The 20,267-nt window shown below is 33.9% G+C and overlaps 1 protein-coding gene across 1 annotated transcript; it reads right to left on the reverse strand.

Annotated features, from left to right (window-relative positions):
* Nucleotides 1-2,134: 2,134 nt before the first annotated feature.
* On the reverse strand, nucleotides 2,135-13,948 carry LOC132707677 (polygalacturonase-like). The gene is made up of 5 exons (XM_060679601.1): nucleotides 13,666-13,948; nucleotides 11,087-11,298; nucleotides 9,203-9,326; nucleotides 8,382-8,603; nucleotides 2,135-2,397 (listed from the first exon to the last, which is right to left on the reverse strand). The coding sequence occupies exons 1-5, from the start codon at nucleotides 13,946-13,948 to the stop codon at nucleotides 2,135-2,137; spliced, it is 1,104 nt and encodes a 367-aa protein (XP_060535584.1).
* Between the last annotated feature and the right edge of the window lie 6,319 nt (nucleotides 13,949-20,267).

Raw genomic sequence — 20,267 nt, forward strand, 5'->3', positions numbered from 1 at the left:
AGCCTTAGAATAATTGAGTAGAACCAACACAGCGCACTTACCTTCATCATAGAAAATTAAGTCATTCGTCCCTACATTCCTTACCGACCAATGCAATTTTAAACATCCCTGACAGATATATCGTGATATTGTTATTTCATAGAAAGGAACGTAAACTTCTGGTATAAAACACAGTTTCACTTACTTAACGAAAAAAGGAGAATTATTAATTTCATCAATTACTTGTTCATGAAAAACTTCAAATATGAACTGCAACAGATCATTCTGTACTTTTTTGCAAGTGCCTTTAAATATCGAATCTAATTCAGCAGAATAATTCCAAGAAATATCCCAGGACTGACTGATTTGTCCTATAAGCAGAATCCAATTGGTTGAAAATTCCATAGAATTATGAAGGTGCCTTTTAGAATTTTCACCCTTATTTTCGTCCAAGCTTTATAGCCAGCAAAAAGTAAGCAATATAGAGCAGTTTTTTTATTATCTCCACAATCCATTGATTTTTTGAGTAAATGTCCTCACTAAATTTCCGTGTACAACTTTTTTCTCTACTTACACCAGCTTTCTCTTTTACATAGTTCACAGGCAGTATAAGTTGTCAGAAATACACAAAAATAGAACCACAAAACCGCGAGAGTCAATTGCCGTTTCCATTTTTGACACATGTAGAGGTGACAGGTACTCTAGTACCTACTACATCAGAAATTGGTAGAAACGGACGTTATGGTCATTTTAATTCAAAAAGAAATGGCAGAGGATCATATAAATATAAATGTGGTTGGTCCGATGGCTTTGGAGTAATTAGCAGAACCAATTCGAATATTTGTTATGAAGAGAACTAATTCTTAGAATATGGGAGCTACCATACCTGGAAGTGGATATTGCAGGGTGGAAATGGATAAGAGAAGCCAAATAGCAACATATACTTTTATAACAAATAAAACACATTTTTCAATTCACGTAATTAGTGCAAAATTTTATTTCTTTCCCGCTTGCTTCTGTCAAAAGAGTTTTATTTCTTGTACTCGAGGAGGATGGCTAAGGAATCGGGAAGTATTGTTAAAAAATAAAAAATCAAGTTTTCAGGGGTCCTAAAAAGATAATTTGTCTCCGTAAACTTTTAATCCTGGTGATTTTTCAAAAATGTACAGGGAGCACAGCTTATTCAAAAACACTGAAAAATTGGCTATAACTAAGAGACTATGTGTTTAAGATATCAGTTTGTTTTACATGACGATATAGCCCGCACAAACAGCTAAACCTTTTGTATTTAAGATTGTACAGGGTGTTCAAGATATTGCGTGCCATGTTAAGAAAGTGTCTACACCCACATTTAAATTGTTGAAATATGATTCAAAGTATTTTTAATTTTTTTTTTAGGATATTTTGGCTATTTGCGAACCAGGAAATGCGGGAGATCCAGGAGCTTGACTTTTTCGATTGAATACAGGGTTTTTGAATTATAGACAAAAATCTAAAATACCCTGAAAATTGTTCTTTTCGTAAATCAAAATTCGTTTGGTTTACACAGTAATGTAACAATTTTTGAACAAGTCCATTTGGCAGCGATGGCTGATGATACTATTACGACGGTTTCGGAAAATAAGTATTTTCTCGAAAACCATGTACCCTATGAAAAAAAATTATATACCAGGGCTATAACTTTTATTTCGTGCATTTTTTGGGTTATGTACAAGGTGTGCCGATTATGGGCAAAAAAACTAAAAAAAGATCCTGATCCGTTTTCGTGGGTAAATTATTGCCTGTAAATAAAAACCCACAAAACATGGGTTAGTTTGGTTTAAACAGTATCGTAAACTGTGTCGAGGGAGAGTTTCAGATTTCGTCTATTATACAGGGCGCGCGAGATATTTGCCATTATTTGCATTTTGGTTAGATGTGAAAGTCACTTTATACTGCGTGCATACACAATAAAATTACATCGATTTTGCGAATGTTCTATACTGGTCGCAGGAGCACGATAGAAAAACAATGCGTCCCTCTGGAGTAAGAAGCCTTTAAAACTTATTAGTTAGTTAGAATTACTTTTGTAAATTCCGAATTTGGATCATGACACAAGTGACTGCTAATTTAGCACGGATAATTTTAAATACTTAAGACTCTATAGATGAGATTTCTAGCATTTATAGCCTTCCGGATTAAAATTGCAATCGTTCGGCTTAATTCCTGTTACGGAGACATTGTGCCAGTCGAAATTAAGACAAGCCCCATCAGCGCATATTATGTACACAGGTACAGCGGATGCAGCTACTTTTCCGACAATATTTCTAAACGTCAAATTGACTATGGGGATGTTGCCCACCGGGGTAGGATCCATGGTACCGTTTGCCGGTAGATTTCGGTAGTTTTGTTGGATGTTGATGCCGTACAAGACGGGTCCTGAAAAGAAGACGGCAACTTATAGTAAATAAACCATTCATTGCTATCATAAATGATTTGAAACGCGGTTAAACCTTTTTGTGGTCTGTGACACGTTTCAACATAACTTGATCATATTTATTAATTCTGATTGTCGCCAATTTCAATTGGCGTTATAATTTTGTTAATATTATTGCTAGTAAAGCGATAAAGTTATTGATTATTATTATTATAATCAATCGAGCATTTGATGAAAATTATTCGAAAAAATATCAATAACCAGTAACAGAAATTTTAATCCAAAGTACCTGTAAGATGTTTGGGATACAATATGTCCGATAGATTTTACATTAGACATTGATGAAATTTTTGGTTTTAAAAAGGCTGTGTTTTGTGGGTGCTAATATTTCGTTCATTTTTATAGACTATCATTTTCGTTTGGGTAGCGGTGTCTTTGTAATTTTACTGAAATAATACTATTTAGGCCAAAGCGGTACGACTTTTGGAAAGTTTGGGTGATATTGACGATTTGTTTTATTTTTCACAATGTAGATATGTTTAAAGAAAAATGTTGCTTATTGGGCAAAATGGGTGATCGGTAAAATGGGATATTTGCCTTTGTATTTTCTTTAGTTCATTTAATTGTGTTAGTTCTTCATAAAAAAATTCCAATAATCTTCGCATCATCAACAAATTGAACAGATCAATATGTAAATTATTAGCTATACACAATGTACTAGAACAATAAAGATAATGGGTATTCAAAATCTGGTGAAAGCGGCAGGTATTGCACAATAAAATAGACGTAATTGAAATAAATGCAGGAAATTATATATCTTTTGCATGGCATTTGTTTCGACTACACCTTGTCTTTATCAAATGTGCTATTTACAAACTACCTGCTACTATATATACCGAAAAATAACCATAAAACCCTTAATTAATGTTGTGAGAATTTAAGTTCAATAAAGGAGAGGTATTTAATTCTAATTGATCGTTAAGCAATACATTTGAATGTTTCATTTTGTTAATCTCCATTGCTTCCAATAAATTTAATTTTCTACTTTTTGTGGCTGTATGTAAAATATCAAAATTGTCGTCAGAAATGTGTTTTTCTGTGTTTACGTGTGTAGCATAATTAGAATCTAGACTATTGTTTTTAAACGCTCTTTTATGTTCGTTAATACGTTTCTTGAAGGATCTACCTGTTTGTACAATATAAATTTTAGGACAAGATCCGCATTTCAACCTGTAGACACCTTTGGACATTTTCGTTTTATTGTTTTTTAAAAATTTTCGACCGAGTGACTACCGGTATAAGTAGTCCCCCAGTTGCTGGTGAACAGTTTCGGGTGGAGGAACCAGCAACTGGAAGGGCAACTCATTGTCCTGGGGTTGAGAAATTGGCCCCGAAGGCGGAAGAACCACTAAGATGGTCAACGGCGTTGGGATGTAGAAGGAAAGGAGAAGCCACTACAGTAAAGATCCTATAGGATATCTCTAGTAAAATCATCATGGCAATAAACCAGACCAAAGACCTTACTGATCATGATATTCGGAAGTCAAGATCCGGCAGGAGGGGAAACAGGGCCTCTCAGGTCGTCAACATGCGAAAACCCTGTCAAATGACTAGTAAACAAACATATAAGATTGGAACATGGAATGTCACTAGCATGTATGAACCCGGAAAAGCACATAATATTGTCCAGGAAATGCAAAGAATGAACATCAATATCCTAGGTGTAAGCGAAACGCGTTGGCCGGGAAGTGGAGAATGTCAGTTGAAAGATCAACATCTAATATATTACTCAGGTAGCTCCGACCCTCAGCACCGACATGGAGTAGGCATAATAATCAACAAAAATGTTTCCCGATATGTTCTGAACTTCGTACCACTGTCAGAACGTGTAATGTTACTACAATTTAGGATGAACATAGGAAGGATGAACGTAATCCAAGTATATGCGCCAACAGCAGACAAAGATGATCAGGAAGTAGAAATGTTTTATGAACAAATAAACGAAATACTGAAACAAGTCAAAGCAAAAGATGTAACAATAATAATGGGTGACCTAAATGCTAAAGTTGGTAAAGGAAAGACAAATAATCTAATGGGAAACTTCGGTCTGGGGGAAAGGAACGACAGAGGTGAAAGGTTAGTACAATTCTGCCAAGAGAAAAATATGGTTATCACAAACACATGCTTTCAATTACCTAATAGACGTTTATATACATGGATATCACCACAAGATAGCAAAGAGAAAATAGTTAGAAACCAGATAGATTATTTAATGATCAATGAAAGATACAGGAATGGTATAATGTCAGTTAAAACATATCCGGGTGCAGATATACCCTCTAACCATAACCCACTAATTGCAAAAGTAAGGATAAAATTAAAAAGAATTGACCATAGAACAAAGAAAGATACAATTGACACTAATCAATTGCGTAATCCAGAAACAAGGGAAAGAGTGAAAAATAAGATAAATGGGGCATTGCAAACCTTGCAATGCATAGAAAATAACAATGAAGAACATATAAACAACAACTGGCTCCAGTTTAAAACAGAAATACTAAAAACATGCAAGTAACAACTTAGTAAGAAAACAGAGGTAAGAAAGGAATGGATGACAACTGAAATATTAGGTCTCATGGACGAGAGAAGAACATACAGAAACAAAGATCAACAAAAATACCGATATCTACAAAGCAAGATCAGAAGTAAAATTAGGGAAGCCAAAGAAGACTGGCACAGGGAAAAGTGTGAGGAAATCGAGAAATTGCAAAGTAAACATGATGGTTTCAATGTGCACAAGAAAATTAAAGAGTTAACCAACAAACGCAATTACAATAACAACTTGCTGGTGGATGAAAATGGAGATATTATTATGGACACAAAAGAAAAATTGAAAGTATGGAAAAACTATGTAGAACAACTGTACGAAGATCAGCGAGATGAAGAAAGTAGTGAGTATGTATGTGATGATACTGGACCAGAAATAACGAAGGACGAAGTAGAACACATCATCAAGGAACTGAAAACCGGGAAAGCTACGGGACTGGATGAAATACCAGCAGAAGTTCTTAAACTCATTGACAATCATAACATACATCTTCTAACACATCTCTTCAACAGTGTATACAAAACTGGAATTTTACCGAAAGAGTGGCTACAATCAACATTTATAACTATCCCCAAAAAGACCAACGCAAGACAGTGCTCGGACCATCGTACTATCAGCTTAATGTGTCACATACTTAAGGTACTTCTGAAAATCATCCATCGCAGAATATATAAAAAGTTAGAAATAGATATTGAGGATACGCAGTTCGGTTTTAGGAATGGACTAGGGACTAGAGAAGCACTGTTTGCCTTCAACGTATTAACGCAGCGGTGCTTAGATGTAAATCAGGATGTGTACGTTTGTTTTCTGGACTACAATAAGGCATTTGACACCGTCCAACATAAAACACTCATAAGACTGCTTAAAAGTAAAAACATTGACTCTAGAGACATAAGAATAATAAATAATTTGTATTACCAACAAGAGGCCGTGATAAGGGTACACAATGAGGTGACAGACAGAATAAAAATAAAAAGAGGTGTTAGACAGGGATGTGTCTTATCACCATCTCTGTTCAACCTATACTCCGAAGAAATATTTAAGAGAGCACTCCAAGATGAAACAGCTGGTGTAAAGATTAATGGCTTACCCGTTTGTAATATTAGATATGCCGATGACACCGCGCTAATAGCAGAAAATATGGATGATCTACAGAGAATTACGAACAAAATTGTAGAAGTAAGCGAAGAGTTTGGGCTATCACTCAATACAAAGAAAACTAAATTTATGATAATTACAAAAAAATCTATTATCAATACAAACCTTTATATAAAGAATGAACAGATAGAACAAGTAAGGAATTATAATTATCTGGGGACGAACATTAACGAGACAAATGACTATTCCAAAGAAATCAGAATAAGAATAGAAGAGTCCAGAAGTGCTTTTAATAATATGAGGAAATTGTTGTGCAGCAGGGATTTGAGCTTAAGTTTGAGAGTGAGGATGCTTAAATGCTATGTTTTCTCGGTCCTCTTGTATGGCGTGGAGGCCTGGACTTTGAATAAACAATGCCTGAATAAACTAGAAGCTTTTGAGATGTGGACGTACCGAAGAATTTTAAGGATATCCTGGACGGACAGAATGACAAACGAACAAGTACTTGTGAGGATGGACAAGCAACGTGAAATAATGGATACGGTCAAAATAAGAAAATTGCAGTATCTGGGGCATATTACACGCGGAGAAAAATATAAATTGCTACAACTGATTATGCAAGGTAAAATCCAAGGTAAACGGAGTATCGGAAGGAGAAGGATGTCATGGTTGCGTAATCTGAGAGAATGGTTTGGATGTAACTCCAACCAATTGTTTCGTGCTGCAGTCTCAAGGATACGAATTGCATTGATGATTGCCAACCTTCGCAGCGGAGATGGCACGTGAAGAAGAGAGAAAAATTTTCCGAATGTCTTCTTAGTTCTGAAAGATATTTTTAAACCACATTGTGACCAACGTTTTGAAACTTTTTCACTAGGTTCTCCTATGTATGTAATTGTTTTAAATTGTTCGTGTTCTGTATTAGGTTTCGGATAAATAGAGTTTAATGTTGTCTGTATTTGTTTTTTATTTATAATTTTTTCTAAAATGGACGGATTGTAGCCGTTATTCAGTGCAATTTGCTTAATGATATTAATATGATATTTTGCAAATTATCCATAAAAATCTCGGCTAACAAAGGACTAAGTGGGTTTCCCATAATCAAAGCACCGAACAACGGCTACAATCCGTCCATTGTAGATAAAATTATAAATAAAAAACAAATCCCGACAACAGTAAACTCTATCGGAAACCTAATGCAGAACACGAACAATTTAAAACAATTACATACATAGGAGAACCTGGCGAAAAAGTTTCAAAACATTTGTCAAAATGTATTTTAAAAATAGCTTTCAGAACTAACAACACAATAGGAAAATTTTTAAAAATATAAAACGAAATATCCAAAATCTCAAAAATCAGGTGTCTGCAGGTTGAAATGCGGATCTTGTCCTAAAATGTATATTGGACAAACAGGTAGATCCTTCAAGACACGCATTAATGAACAGAAAAGAGCGTTTAAAAACAATAGTCTAGATTCTAATTATGCTACACACTTGAACACAGAAAAATACATACAGCCACAAAAAGTAGAAAATTGAATTTATTATAAGCCGTGGAGATTAACAAAATGAGACGTTCAAATATATTGCTTAACGATTAATTAGATTTAAATACCCCTCCTTTATTGAACATTAACTAATATTTTTATGGTTATTTTTCCGTACATATAGTAGCAGGTAGTTTTTAAATATTACATTTGACAACGACACGGTGATGTCGAAACAATTGTCATGTAAAAATATTTAATTTCGAGAAAATCTGAACTTTTAGTGTTTATTTATTTTGATAAATGGATTTTCATCAAGTAAAAGCCACCTCAGTTCAATTTTTGAAATAAGTGCCGCCACTGTTTCAGCTACACGATAAAGAACGCAATAACGCGAGAAAGAGATAGGACGCTTATTTCGCGCATCGAACATTGACGTCACTGGGCTCTTCCCTATTGAGACAGAGAGAGACAGTGTGTAATTTGTTTATTTTGAGTTTTTCCTTAGTTATAGGATCTAATCTTGGTATTTTACTTTTTAGTTCTTTGCTGCCAAATTTAATTCGGGAAAGAAATAAAAACTTTTATTATTAATGTCATTAGTTAAATTTCTTGACGTAAATTGTGGAAAATAACAGTGGCTCTATATTCTATATATAATTCCCTGTCCTTTCTTCCACCGAACTATTGCCTTCGATCGATAAATCGAATCATAATACTGATAATCTTGAGAGACTTCACGGAAAAAACATACTTTCAACGACTGAAGAAGAAAAAATGGCCGGATTTACCTTCGAAATTGATATTCTCGTAGAGCACGTTACTTATTCTTCCGTTAGTTGCGTCGGCGTGCGTTTTAATGTGAATTCCATTTTCACCATTGACCAGAGCGCAATTTCTTATTGTCACGTTATCTACCGAGTTTTCGGCAAAAGTGGCATTTTCGAAACCCACCGATATACTCAGTCCGTGACCTCCGTGGCAATACAAGCCCTCCACAAGGAAATTCGAACCTGAAACGCGCAATCTTTATGTTATGTTTCTTTTTGGTGCAATGTACTTCCCACACTTTATAAACTAGTTCGAAGACTCAAAGACGAACAACGACATTTGTTATAATTTTTTCGCAATAGGCATTTTCACGAACCGTAACGCGTTTGAAATACAGAATATTTATGAATACGAAGTTTTACTTCTTTTTTTTTCTCTATCGGGGTTTTCTCATTTTTTAAAAAGTATTCAACAGAAGGCGAGTTTCACAAGTTTCCATCCATTGGAAGTAAACGTTTCAATGGCATTTAATTTTTTTCGTGTATTTTGTTAATTATTTTGCTTAAATATTTCTTTAACTGATTTTATGTTTACAGAAGATGAAAGCTTTTAACTAAATCATAAAAAAAGAATATATTTCTTTAGGTCATAAGTGCTTACTTTTCCCTTAAATTTAGGAAAGAATAATGAGAGGAATAGTATAATTTTGAAAAAAAAATAGATATTAATATTAACTTATTTTATTTTCGATTTTAATATAAAAAAATAAAACATATTTTTTCCCAGATCAAAATGTTCGTATTTGTTTTGAAACACCCTGTATAATACAGACTCTTCGTACCTGAATTGATTGCCACGCAATCATCCTGATTGGAAATAGACGAGTTTGTTATGGTCACATTGGTCGAAGCTCTAACTTGTATTCCGTCCGTATTATGAGCAAATTTTTGAGGAGGGGCTACTCCCTGAAAATAAAAATAGCATCTAGAAAGTAGTAAATTAATCAAACAGTCTGATTCAATTTGATTTTAAGTCACAAATGATTACCATCAACAAAGAACAAAGGCAAATATTGTTGTTGCAATAAATTGTATTAAAAAACTGAATGAATATGATAAAATGATGTATTCATGAAATTCTGGTCGTTCTGTCCATGGTTTAATGTTCCGTAATAACGAAAGTTCCTCCTAATCTAATCTTCCAATCTTTTAATTGTGCACTTTGAAGAACTTCTTCATGTCTTATGCGAGTTACCTACTATGCACCATTCAAAAGAACGTTTCATAATCGGCGCGGCACATGAAACACCTTATCTCTGGTACTGATAATTTTGACCCAAGGTTTGCATGCTGGATATAGCTTCTTTTGTTCCGAAACCATTTTTAAACCCGAACGGACAATTGCCGCTAGCTTCTTCGTTTTTTATGGAGCATATTATGCAAATGTCCCAAAAGAGCTTCAAGATATGGCTCATTAGACTTCCAAGTTTATGTACTATGTCATTTTGGTTAGAACGAAGAAGTCAGTCTTCTGGAAGATGTCTTGCAACATAAATGTTATTAAAGAGTTTTTACATTACGTTCATATAAATTGGGACCTGGGCCTGTGGACTTACTATTCTTCATAAGCGGTCAGCTCTCCTAATTAAACCGTTGGGTTTGTTTGGTTAGTATTCCTTCCAGATTTCCAATATTCTGCCTGCATCTGCTACGATTTTATTATTTTCCTGTACTGGATTTTTCTGAAAGATCACAGCAATTTCTTTAACCATTTTATGTAGGCTAGAAGTATCACTAAGATGGTTGAGATGTTTCTGATTCATTTTTATTTGTTACCTGTATTGTTACTATCGTCCCCAATTCTGCATTTTCTTCGTTCTTCCATTAGATTTAATATTTCTTTGATCATCAATTCGCTTTGCGTTTGTCAGTTTGGGGAATCTTTTCGTTTGACTTTTGAAAAGTTCTTATGTTATACCAACATTCTTCAACATCACTTGGCAACGATGATTTTGTGTACTCGTTCTGAATATCGGAGCAGTTTTATGTCGAATCTTTTCTGTGTGTATTTCCTTTTGGCTTTAGCTAGATGTATCGAAATATTGGCCCCAACTAAGATGTGATTTGATTTGATATCAGCACCTGGCATTGTAGTAACCCTGGTTGTTACATTCTTGAACCTCTGATTCATCATGATGTATTTATTCTATCTATCTTGAGGCGATTTCCAATAACTAAATTATTGTCCTCACAGTACCACTGGTCTCAGGCCATAGTCTCGAACTACTGTTCTTGCTTTACCCATACCTACTTTGGAATTAAGCTCTTTCATACGTATGTTGATTATGAAGGAGTCTTTCCAATCTACAATGATCACGCTTATGCGAGTTTTTTATATCGCAGTTTAGTTTAGGTTTTTTTTGTAAACCGTGATGCGGTACGTTTTCCTAGGGCTATCCACGGCAGTTACTTGCCGGGCCGCGTATTGTACGGAGTCGTGAGAAAACGGTTGCATTGTCGTGGTCGAGTTTCATTTCACGTTAAATGAATACATAACAAATAAAATATACTAATGGTGGTTATATTTAAATTTTAACATTTTATTTGTTTTTGACATTTGACTGCATTTTTTGTAATAAGGGTCCGAAATAATATCCGAACTACTTAAGAAAAGAACCAGGTCTCTCTGCCTTTGTTTTGTACTCCAATTATCCGGAAAATCTCACCTCGTCACCCGCCAAATTGTCAATGGTCCAGTTGTCAATTATGACGTTGCTGGATACGTTTATTTTGCTGCAGGCTACTGGACAGTTCAGAATTTTGATGTTTGAGAACATGCTGTCTCGGGCTTCGATGCGCAAGAATCTGGGTTTCTCAAAAGTGCTCCAAGTGCCTTGACCGTCCCAGTAGCGTTCTCCCTGACCATCGAAAACCGCACCTAGAAGTGATAACACAAATTGCAGCTTGATAAAGGGTCCTAGAACGTCGTATGAATTCCTTACGATTCTAGATCCACTATAAAAAAACTGTATTTAACTGAATCTTCTCCAAAGTAGTTAAAGAATATAGTTAGAGAGATTAAACGATAGCGTAAAGGTTATTTTTAATTTTTTCCAAAAGAACTTCCGTCTGCAGTTAAGATCTTAAAAAGATGATTGGCGAAAAGGCAGCAAGTTTGTGGTGTAAATAGTTTTAGTTTTAGTGGTTTCAAAAGTTATGGTAAAAGTATGGTAAATTCAAACGATTGTTAAGATGCACAATTAAAAATTAAAAGTACACTGCTCAAAAAAGTATAACAAATAAAATATACATTTTTAATACCTAAAAAAATACTATTTTTCAAGCCATTTGGAAATAACGGACAAATTTTAAATTTAAAGAAAAAGTAAATAATATTAAATACCTTATCTTATTTTTAGTTATTATTATGTGACAACAATTGTTCAAAGATATACCCTTCTACTTGGATACAGTCTTTTTTCTTAAAGGTTCATTAGCAATAATGATGATACTCTCCTGCAAGGGTACCGAATCATATTTCACAAATTTTCGCAAATCACATTTGTTGAATTTCAATGTTATCAAGTTCTTGAAAAAGTTGAGGTAAATCATTCCGCAGAAAGGTTAAATATATGGGACGGTGTTTATAAAAGCAGGCTTACCATCAAAGAAAGAAAAACTCGTTATATTGGGCACATATTGCGAGGTCGAAATATGAACTTCTGCGACTAATCATAGAAGGTAAAGTCCAAGGCAAAAGGTCGATCGGAAGGCGCCAAAACTCTTGGTTGTAGGGTATTCGACGATGGTTTGGTTGCTCACCTTCGAAAGGAGACGGCGCCATAAGAAGAAGAAGATTAAGATCTCGTAAAAGAAAATTAAGAAGCTTTTCTTTGTTATTATTAGTACGGGCGATATAATTATTATTGGTAATGGCTATTTATCTGTATTTATCTTTCCCTAAATAGTGCCTTGAGTTCTACGTTGTTTGGGCTATATTTTACTTATGTATAAACGATATCAAAGAGACACTCATGTTTTTCTCTTTTTTTTGGTTAATAAGAGTTTCGGCTAATAAGGTCCACTGATTTTTCGGTATTCTTCTTAGTTTTCCATCAACGATGCCACCGAAATTGAAAAAGCGAGCGAACTGGACAACACAAAGAGAAGCTGCTCAACGATATGGAATACCCAGGAGAACTCTTAGAAAAGATCGTCGCTCTGCATACAAATTCTGCATTGAAAATAATATCAGGCACCCATTTGATGCTTCCAAAGGAGTCGCCGGTAAGGATTGGCCCTATGGATTGTTGAAAGGTAATCCTAATTTGTCTAGGTGCAAGGCGCAACAAATGAACCCAGCCCGTGCCCAAAAATTAAATAAATTTATAGTGGATGATCACTTTAATAGCTAAAGTTTTTAATGAAATGCATTTTGCATTAGCACCAAAATCCACAGAACGTTTTCAATATTTACGAAAAGGGATGCCGAATAACTATTCATCATCAACAGCTTGTTATTGGGCAAAATGGTGCCCGACGTGTTCGTAACACAACAACGTTAATGGTAATAATGTTAACGACGATACGGTAACGATAATATTATTGATATTAATATGCAAGAAAAATATTCAAGGAAATGTCTCTGATAAAATCCAAAACGATGAAAGGTACAAAACACTTGTCAAGACTGATAACACGATCGCAGATAAGAGACAGACACAAGAAGAAAGTGAAGACGTTAATAAGCCATTTAAGGAATTTATTCCTACACCGAAACTGTACAAATTGAAAGAAAATAAGACTTTAAAAAGGAAATCCCTAAAGTTCTAAATTCAGACCTACAATGTTAAAAAAAACAATTCGTAGTCATTATCATCGAGTGTGTCGAAAAAATATGTTTATAACTGTTTATGTAAAAAATAACTAAATGTACATTACTTATTGTAGCCTTGTTTTAGGTGGGCCCTTATAACCGACCCCAATTTTTTTTGTGGGCTTTATTAAGAAAGCCCAATGACTGTTGTTTTTTTTTAAAGTGTGCCTTTAATACTGAACGTGTTCCTGTAGTTTCATTTAGAAGAGGCTGAATTAAGATAATATTTGTATTTCGTTATGAAGCAATTCCTTGGACGTCTTAATTGCCTCAGATACCGTATTATTTTTACGTACCAAACTTCCCTGCAAAAGAGAAGACCTATTTTTGCGTCTCTACGAATGTGTTCCATGTTTGATATTTGATTTCTATTATATCCAAAAGGAAAACTGTACATAATTGAGTTATTTATCAAACTTAAAAACCAACCTGGTTCTCCAACGACTGTGAGTGAACTTCCCGCAATCAGAACCACCGGTCCACTCCAATAACCAAACTCAAAGGAGATATTTCCCCTCAGGGTAACTTTGGTTCCCTCTTGAAGGTTCAGTGTAAGGGTCGTTGCGGAGGGAACGATGAGGTCGTCTATGGCGATGTCGGTGCAGTTGGAGATAACGGATTCCACATCTTCGTACTTGGATATTACGCATTGCTCTTGGTGACTTGAAATGACCAATTTTAGGAGCAACATTAAGACGTAGATGGTTGCCATTTTAACGCCAATTACGGATATGAATGGCTTTGAGTTTGTCGTGTCGAGTTTATATCTTGCCCGGTTCCGTCATCTCGCTGATACGCTGCCACTTAAATTCATCCGAAGTATTCAAAGCGACAAAGTTGCGGCAATTTTAGAAGAGGGAATATCAAATAGATTTTTTAAGCACCTGAATTTTATCGGAAGTACGCTCAGAACAAGCTTCAATTTTGAAGATTTTTGCGCAGACAGCTACATTTTATATTTTGGTTACGTTTCATATTCTAATTAAATCCTTTTGGGTCATCGTTTTTTAGTAATCTCTAACATGTCTATTAGATAATTCCCGGCGAAAAATTGAAATTTTAATTAAAATGCAGGCATATGATTGGAACTGATAATAAACAGTCCTATTACTACAGTAAAACATAAAACGAGCACTAATTATCGGGATATAACTATAGATAAATATAGACAGATAACAGAGGTCTACAAAATTAAACTTTCTCACAAATGTTCTTTCTATTTTGAAAACCGGTTTTCCATAATTTTGATTTCAAAAATTATTTGTATCGCGTAAGGTTTTTTTTTTAAGAAAAACGATATTTCTAAAATAATTTATTTTATAGTGTTGTAACATATTTTGAACAATATTTTCGTAGTTTTTGTCCTTAGAGTTACCAAAAAAACGTATCAATTACTTCCTTAAATTCGTTTTTCTCGACATTGGTCATTGTGTTTAGAAAATCTTTGTCTTTGCTGAATATTCTTATCTACTGCCCAACAAAAATACCTTTTTGGCATCTTAGAAATTTGTCGCGCAAATATCAAGCCAAGTTTGATATCAACAGGACGCAGTAAAACTTTTTTGGGGTCAACTAAGCTATCTCTTAATACATTTTCGCTAGCGAAAGGCTTTTTCTAGAGGGTCATTCCATTTGAGTCCAACCTTTCCAATCCCTTGCGCCACAAAGCATCCACTGATGTTCTTGGCAAGTTTATTTTCTTCGAAAGAAGTCCTAACTTTCAAGGTGCCTGTAAATGCTTATCTGGAGCCCAGCAAAATAACATTTTTAAGATATAGAGCGCTATAGAAAAATGACGTGAAGTAGGGCACCCAAAAATATACAAGTATTATTAATAAAGGAACTAAAATTTCTTTTCACTTAAGTTTGTTAACCTAAAAGGCACTAGACTAGACTAGAGTAGACATAAATGAAAATTTGAAGTTTCTTAAAGTGAGTCTTTTTACCATTGGTTTAAATATTTACTGGTAGAAGAAGCTTAACTATTTGGTAGGAAAAAGAACTTTTAAACCTTTGTGAAAAATGACACTGTGGTGAAAGTCTATTCCTAATTAATATTGTGAACATCTGAACTGTAGCGAATTTTTCTATGTAGATATTCTGGGGAAGTATGGCTAATTCTGTTAATTTTTCGCATACCAAAAATTAGCCAAGAACAAGAATTCTGTAGCTTTTGTATTCGCTTTGCATCTTGAATTTTTAAGTATGAGTATCGCAGAAAAAGTTGTTGACATTTTCAAAAGGGTACGCCCAGAAGATATCTGTAATGCATTAAAGCGTTAAGGCAACTACAGACAGACGTTTATGTTCCCCTTAATGTAATTGCTGATTGTCTCAACGTTGCTGTGCTCCAAATGAGGAATAAAAAATAAAACCTGCCGCGGGTAGCGTAAAAATTGTCTTCCGCAAAAACGAAAGTTTTCTCTCATACATTGATTCAAAAAAGTACTTTTTTTTTCAAAGAAAGAAGTAATATCAATTAATTAATTATTAATTAAAAAAGAAGTAATATTAATAAAAAATTGCATTAATTCATTTACTTCCGAAGAACTAATTCATTAAAGCAAGGGATGGTAATTCATTAATCCATTGCTTTGCGTTTCATTGATTCAATGCTGCTCTTTAGTGTAGGATATATATAATATTTATGAATATGAATCTTTGTATCAATAATAGTGTAATAATTAGTGTTCTTGCAAACCACACTTTTTAAGTAGATTAAAGGAAATTTACTTTTCCTGAATTTCTGATTTACTAAACTTATAAAAAATGCTTACTGAAATAATACAATGTGTCCCAGATAACATGTTAACAGTTCAACCTTGTTTCGATTTTTCTTCTTTTTTCTAATTGTTGAAAAAAACCAAACCAAAATTATTAAAAAAATGCTATAAAATTCTCTAATTGAAAATAATTTTTAAATCAACTTTTTAAAGCTTTCGACTGATATATTCAATTCATTTAAATATTTTTTCTTATGGCTAAAATCAATAGATTATTTTACTTTTTAATAATATCAATAGTATATTCGTTGTTGTTCGTGCCTTATTCATTTTTGTCTTTTTAATATTTTGTTTATTTGTTGATATTGTTCTAAATAAAGGAAAACATAACAATCAAATATCCCAATATAAATAAAATGTATTGTATTGTTAAATTTTATAGCACAAAGTAACTAATATTAAAACCAATCCCATTCTGATTTCTCAAATTTCATTCGGCAGAGCAGTAATTTTATAGTATTAAAAAAAATGCATGGCGATACAAATTTTTTGCGTGCACGTTTTTGAATGCGCACACATAAGTGCGGATATGAACGCCCGTGTGTGGCGATCTTTAGACATGGCTGACGCAATGAGCAAAACTGCTGATTTCGTAAGTACGCCTTCTCGGATGCGCAAACATCTAAGGGGGACAACATAGGGGCTTCATTGCCAAGCTCTTCTCTACATGAGACCGGTACAGGTGGTTCAAAAAGACTATGCTGGTCAACTACGTGGTCGGTGATCCTGTCACGTTCTCACTTATTTTTATCGCCGATCATACAAATAATTTAATATTCCAATCTTATCTAATTTCTGTATTATTACTGATGAGATTCTGACGATATGGTTGAACAAGGTGGTGGAGAGTGGTGGCAATGTTGGACTTACGTGCTGATACCATTATCACGTGCGCTGTGTGACATTCATGGCGTACTTGCGTAATTAAGATTAGGAGATTAGAGCCAACGTCGATAAGGAGATAAATTGTTGCCTGGTCAAATTAATAATTGATGGAAAGTTCTTCAATCATGACTTCAAATCATTTATTTGAAAACAATATGATGCTTTCGTATCTGTTATAAAGTATCATGAAGTTAAAAATGCTACTTCTGAGTTTTATTTCCACTTATTGTCATTTAATTAAACTCGAAGTTTTTTTAAAATTTAACTTTAATAGATTTGGACTACTTCAAAAAGCCCAGAAGCGAAAATTTTACAATAACGAAAACAAGAAGTGCTACATTTTACAGTGTTCACAGATATAAGAAAATGACTAACTGATACGAATTAAGAAAAGACCCGGGCAAACTGTCAGAATGAAATATGGCCCAACAATATTTATTTATGTACTTATGTTTAAATCTAAAATAAAATTACAAATTATTTTTATTACCTACTTAAATTACTTAAAATTATTCACATAATATATCAGTATCATTATTGCTATCATCGCCTGTTCTAATTATTATTAGTTTGAGGACATTGGAGTTAACACGGGGAAAACATTGTTACGACGAATGGCAGATTTCAGTTGGTGCCAAACATGTTCAATGGGAATAAATATATAGTAGTAAGCCTTAAAACTGTATGCCCTCCATTTTTTGCATAATTATCACAGACGTATTCCTTTTGTAGGTTCAAGCTTTGTAGAACCTCAATTAATTGCTTTTTGGTATAATCTTCGTGAAAATAAGTGTCGTTATTATACACGTAGTTTTGGATTGTTGATTTTGCGTCACATGAGGAAGGGGTTTTAGTCAACTGTCTACTGTGATAACTTGCATTGTCCATTACAATGACGCTATTAGGAGGAATGTTGGGAACTAGTTTGTTGTTAAACCAACTTTCAAATAAATCAGCGGTGGTGTCTTCATGGTAACCCAGAGAAGAATCTTTAATATTTTTCGCAGACCGAGAAAGTCCATTTAGAGTCAGGATGTAAAATAGTTATTCTTTTACCTCTGTTTGATGGCGCGTTTGTTTTACACTTATCAGTTGAGGCAACCCAACCCTTTTCCGGGGTATCATAAGTATCGAACCAGGTGTCATCCAAGTAAATAATTGGACTTTATTGTTCTCTGTAAATCCTAAATAATTCTAAAAGATTCCATTAAAACTTGCCTTTTGTCAATTTTTTAAATTTAAAACCCATGTGTTGAATACACTTTCATAAGGAAATTCTGCCACATTTAACACCGGTTTCTTCTTTTTCAAGCCTGCTACTTAAGATATCTAATGTAGGCACGCTTTATTCCTCGTATAACTGGTAAATTTTACGCCGTATTATATCGTGATCACTTTCATCTACACTCGAGAAAATGTCAGCATCGCTTCTTTTTTTCCTCGCTGAAATGGGATTATTCACAATTTTCCATACAGTTGATGTTGAAATTTTCGTCAATGTCGCCGTTTCTTCTAAAGTTCACGTTCAATGAGAATCAAATAAACATTGTTTATAACTTCCTTAGTCTCAATAGCATACACTAGACTCGCACATATTTTGCACACGAAATAGGAATGATTACTAAAAAACTTAAACTAAGTAGTATATCAAACCAAAGAATATTAAGCACAGGTAGGTATAAAATTATTTTCTATTACGGACCACAATTTTACCTGAATTTAAATTCCGAAACTTTAGGTAATAAGCTTGTTGAATTGTATGATAATCCCATTCCAAAGCAATTGGTCACTTTCTCATATCTATGAACAGACCATACCACCGTAAGCGGTGGCTATGAGGATCTTTAATGTGCGATGGTTACAAACAATAATTATCATTAATTAATTAAAATCTTTCAAATCAACAATGTCCGCTAAAATTTGAATCAAAGAAGAATCAGCGAGCCATTAAGACTTTTTTCCCATACTATTTCTGGAACCTGTGACTGAAACTACACACCGGACCAAACAGTTGTCTCCGACCAATTTGGCTGTAAACAAATTTAATTATAGATTATTATGATGTCTCTCTCTTTATTTAGAATATTTTCACTGAATCTGTAAGTTCTACAAAGTCTATTTTGGAAGCTACGACCCTGGAAACACTACAGCCACTGTGAGAGTAATATAAATAAATTAGGAAAGTAGATTTGCAGAGAAACAGGAAATGAGATTCGAATATTATACCTACCAAATTAAATTTTGTAACACTTACAGATCCAGTTAGACTGTAATAAATAAAGGCAGGAATTGTTTAATGCTTTTTTTTTGAAAATCTATGTTTCTCTCTTATTGCAACAAAGTCTGCATGTTTTACAAAGTATAGTTCGATAGACATCATATATCGATCATTTAACCCCTTCCACTTCTGATTTTTACAAGTCTACGTGTATTTCCAATAGTCTCCCTGAATTTGTAGCTTTTACAAAGTCTGATTCGATATACATATTATTTAAACTTACTAGATACATTTGCTATTTACACCCAATCAATCAAATATTTCGCTTAAATTCCTCAAAATTCTTATAGTTTAATGCACCTAGTTGATACAGCAGGATGCAAATAGTAAGTATAGAATGTAATTTTTTTCACACTTGTGCTTCTGTCAATTTTAAAATCAATAGATAAACAACAATAGAGATGCCGACGTCGTCAGCTGATTCTCTAATAGTGATTAGACGACTTTTCAATACCATTTGTTTCACTTTTCAACAATTTTTTGTCGCAAATTTGTTAAAATATATATATATATATATTTACTTGTTTTCAAACAATAAAATATGTGGCAGACCTTGAATATTGAATGAATGGGATCATGCCGACTTCTCCTATTTAAAAATATATCCGGCGAAAACTACCCAATAGAGTAGTATGTTATAGAGTGACACGAATACCATATGACACCAACTTAGTTTTTCCAGGGGTCACTCCAAACTTCTATTATCAAAGGTTTACCTTCAATTCCCTAATGTGTTTTGTGTTGTTTGATATATACCGATTATAGGCAACATTTGTTACACATAGCGCGCGTTTGAAACTGCAGCGAGGGCCAAATCTTGGCAGAAAATAGCGATGATCTGGATGATTGTAAACTGTTGTGATAAAATTTTTATACAAAGCATCCTTCATTCATTGAATATGTAATGTAATTTTTCATTCCTCGGTTAAGTCAACTTGACGTGAGCATGAAATAAAATGTAAAGTAAGTTGCCTATGCAATGAATATGAAACACCAGTGCATAAGCACGTTGTTATTCGCCAGTAGCAGTTTTTAACTGATTGGTGACGTCTGGTGGTAGCAGACCTCCACTATGAAATTATTGG

Source organism: Cylas formicarius, unplaced genomic scaffold, assembly GCF_029955315.1.
Source record: "Cylas formicarius isolate icCylForm1 unplaced genomic scaffold, icCylForm1.1 PGA_scaffold_9__14_contigs__length_23061073, whole genome shotgun sequence".
Classification (NCBI taxonomy): domain Eukaryota; kingdom Metazoa; phylum Arthropoda; class Insecta; order Coleoptera; family Brentidae; genus Cylas; species Cylas formicarius.

Coding starts and splice junctions, on each gene's coding strand:
- LOC132707677 (XM_060679601.1), bottom strand. CDS start 13,948: ATGGCAACCATCTACGTCTTAATGTTGCTCCTAAAATTGGTCATTTCA. Junction 8,604..9,202: donor TTGCGTGGCAATCAATTCAG/GTACGAAGAGTC, acceptor TGCGCGTTTCAG/GTTCGAATTTCCTTGTGGAG. Junction 2,398..8,381: donor CGAGAATATCAATTTCGAAG/GTAAATCCGGCC, acceptor TCTTCTTTTCAG/GACCCGTCTTGTACGGCATC.